The sequence below is a fragment of the Scomber japonicus genome, chromosome 9, assembly GCF_027409825.1.
Source record: "Scomber japonicus isolate fScoJap1 chromosome 9, fScoJap1.pri, whole genome shotgun sequence".
Lineage (NCBI taxonomy): Eukaryota > Metazoa > Chordata > Actinopteri > Scombriformes > Scombridae > Scomber > Scomber japonicus.
In genome coordinates, this window is record NC_070586.1 from 10,952,716 (window position 1) to 10,954,119 (window position 1,404).

At 38.2% G+C, this 1,404-nt stretch overlaps 1 protein-coding gene across 1 annotated transcript; it reads left to right on the top strand.

Moving 5' to 3' along the window:
* Nucleotides 1-414: 414 nt before the first annotated feature.
* Nucleotides 415-859, top strand: LOC128364137 (B-type lectin plumieribetin-like). The gene is made up of 2 exons (XM_053324666.1): nucleotides 415-504; nucleotides 599-859. The coding sequence occupies exons 1-2, from the start codon at nucleotides 415-417 to the stop codon at nucleotides 857-859; spliced, it is 351 nt and encodes a 116-aa protein (XP_053180641.1).
* The last annotated feature ends 545 nt before the right edge of the window (nucleotides 860-1,404 follow it).

Consider the following 1,404-nt stretch of genomic DNA (forward strand, 5'->3'; position numbering starts at 1 on the left):
AATATGCCGTGTGCACTTGTGACAACCATCCCCATGGTGAGGTTGGTAGTCCCTATGTCATTTTAATGGGGAAAAATAATCTTAAAAATGAATGTAAAAAGTTTAATTTCATGTTAAATGTTCATTTATGTGACAAAAACCCTGAAAAAATATGACAAGCATCCAATACTAGGATTTTAGGTTTAGCGGATACAGAAGCTTATTATTTAGAGTATAGAGCTGTATTTTTATTCTATTTTATTTTACCTTTGTTTTTATTTATTTATTTTTCTTTTTACATGTTCTTTATATGTGCCACCCTTCCTGAGATGGTGCCCCAGCCTGGACCCCTCTAATCAAAAATGTTCTAGATCTGCCCCTGGCTGCACAATCCTTTTGTGAACTCACGCAAGCATTTCTTTGTGTTTCAGAATCATGAGCAGAAACTACTTGTCCAAAAATGATGAGCTCCGCAGAGGAGACTACCTGATGTCCAACAACGGACAGTGGAAAGCTGTCTTCCAGGTCAAAATTTATGGACACTCTAGACACACGCGTGTAAAAAATAAATGCAGAATTAACCAATTACTAACATTCACTGTTTTTTTTTTGCTTGCAGGATGATGGCAACTTTGTCATCTGCGGCTGGAAGCCAGTATGGTCCTCTGACACTGATGGACTTGATGCAATCCGCCTGTGCATGCAGGCTGACTGCAACCTGGTCATGTACAACAAGGCTAACCAAGCCAGGTGGCAAACCAACTCTGCCAAACCTGAATGTAACATGTGCCATCTTTACCTGACCGATGACGGCAAACTGGTGCTGGACAAGAAGTCTGATCAGATCTGGACCTCTGCTAACTCCAAAGGCATGAAGTAAACTGAAGAATGAGTTATCAGTAAACCTCTTGCTAATGTAATCTGGGCTCAAATAAAAGTCTTTATAATCCTACAATTTATGAATGTGTCTTTCTTCTCTTCTTAAATATGGCTCTTCCTCTCAGCTCCTAGTGAATGCTTCCATACTAAGCAAATGCACTATGTGATGTTAGACACATTTTTTTACTGAACTATGCACACACTTTTTTAACATAAAACTGTTCCTTCATGTTCATAAACAAAATAATATATGTTTTATCATTCATAATGTCACAGCTTCTGCATTGCAGTAAAATACAGTGATACACAAACACTCAAAACTAAATGGTGTCTCCCATAATTGTTCTGTGGAGCAGACTGGTATTAGATCTCTAGTTATCGAGAAGAAGTGTCACATTGACATTCAGTAGTCAGTAACTCACTTCCCCCTGCTATAATGACTTCTTCAATTCAGAGTCATTGTGTGTATCAGATGTACCTTGATACCAGACACACATTTTTCTTACACAAGATAACTGTCTGTTGGCAAGATTTCTGAGATGATGA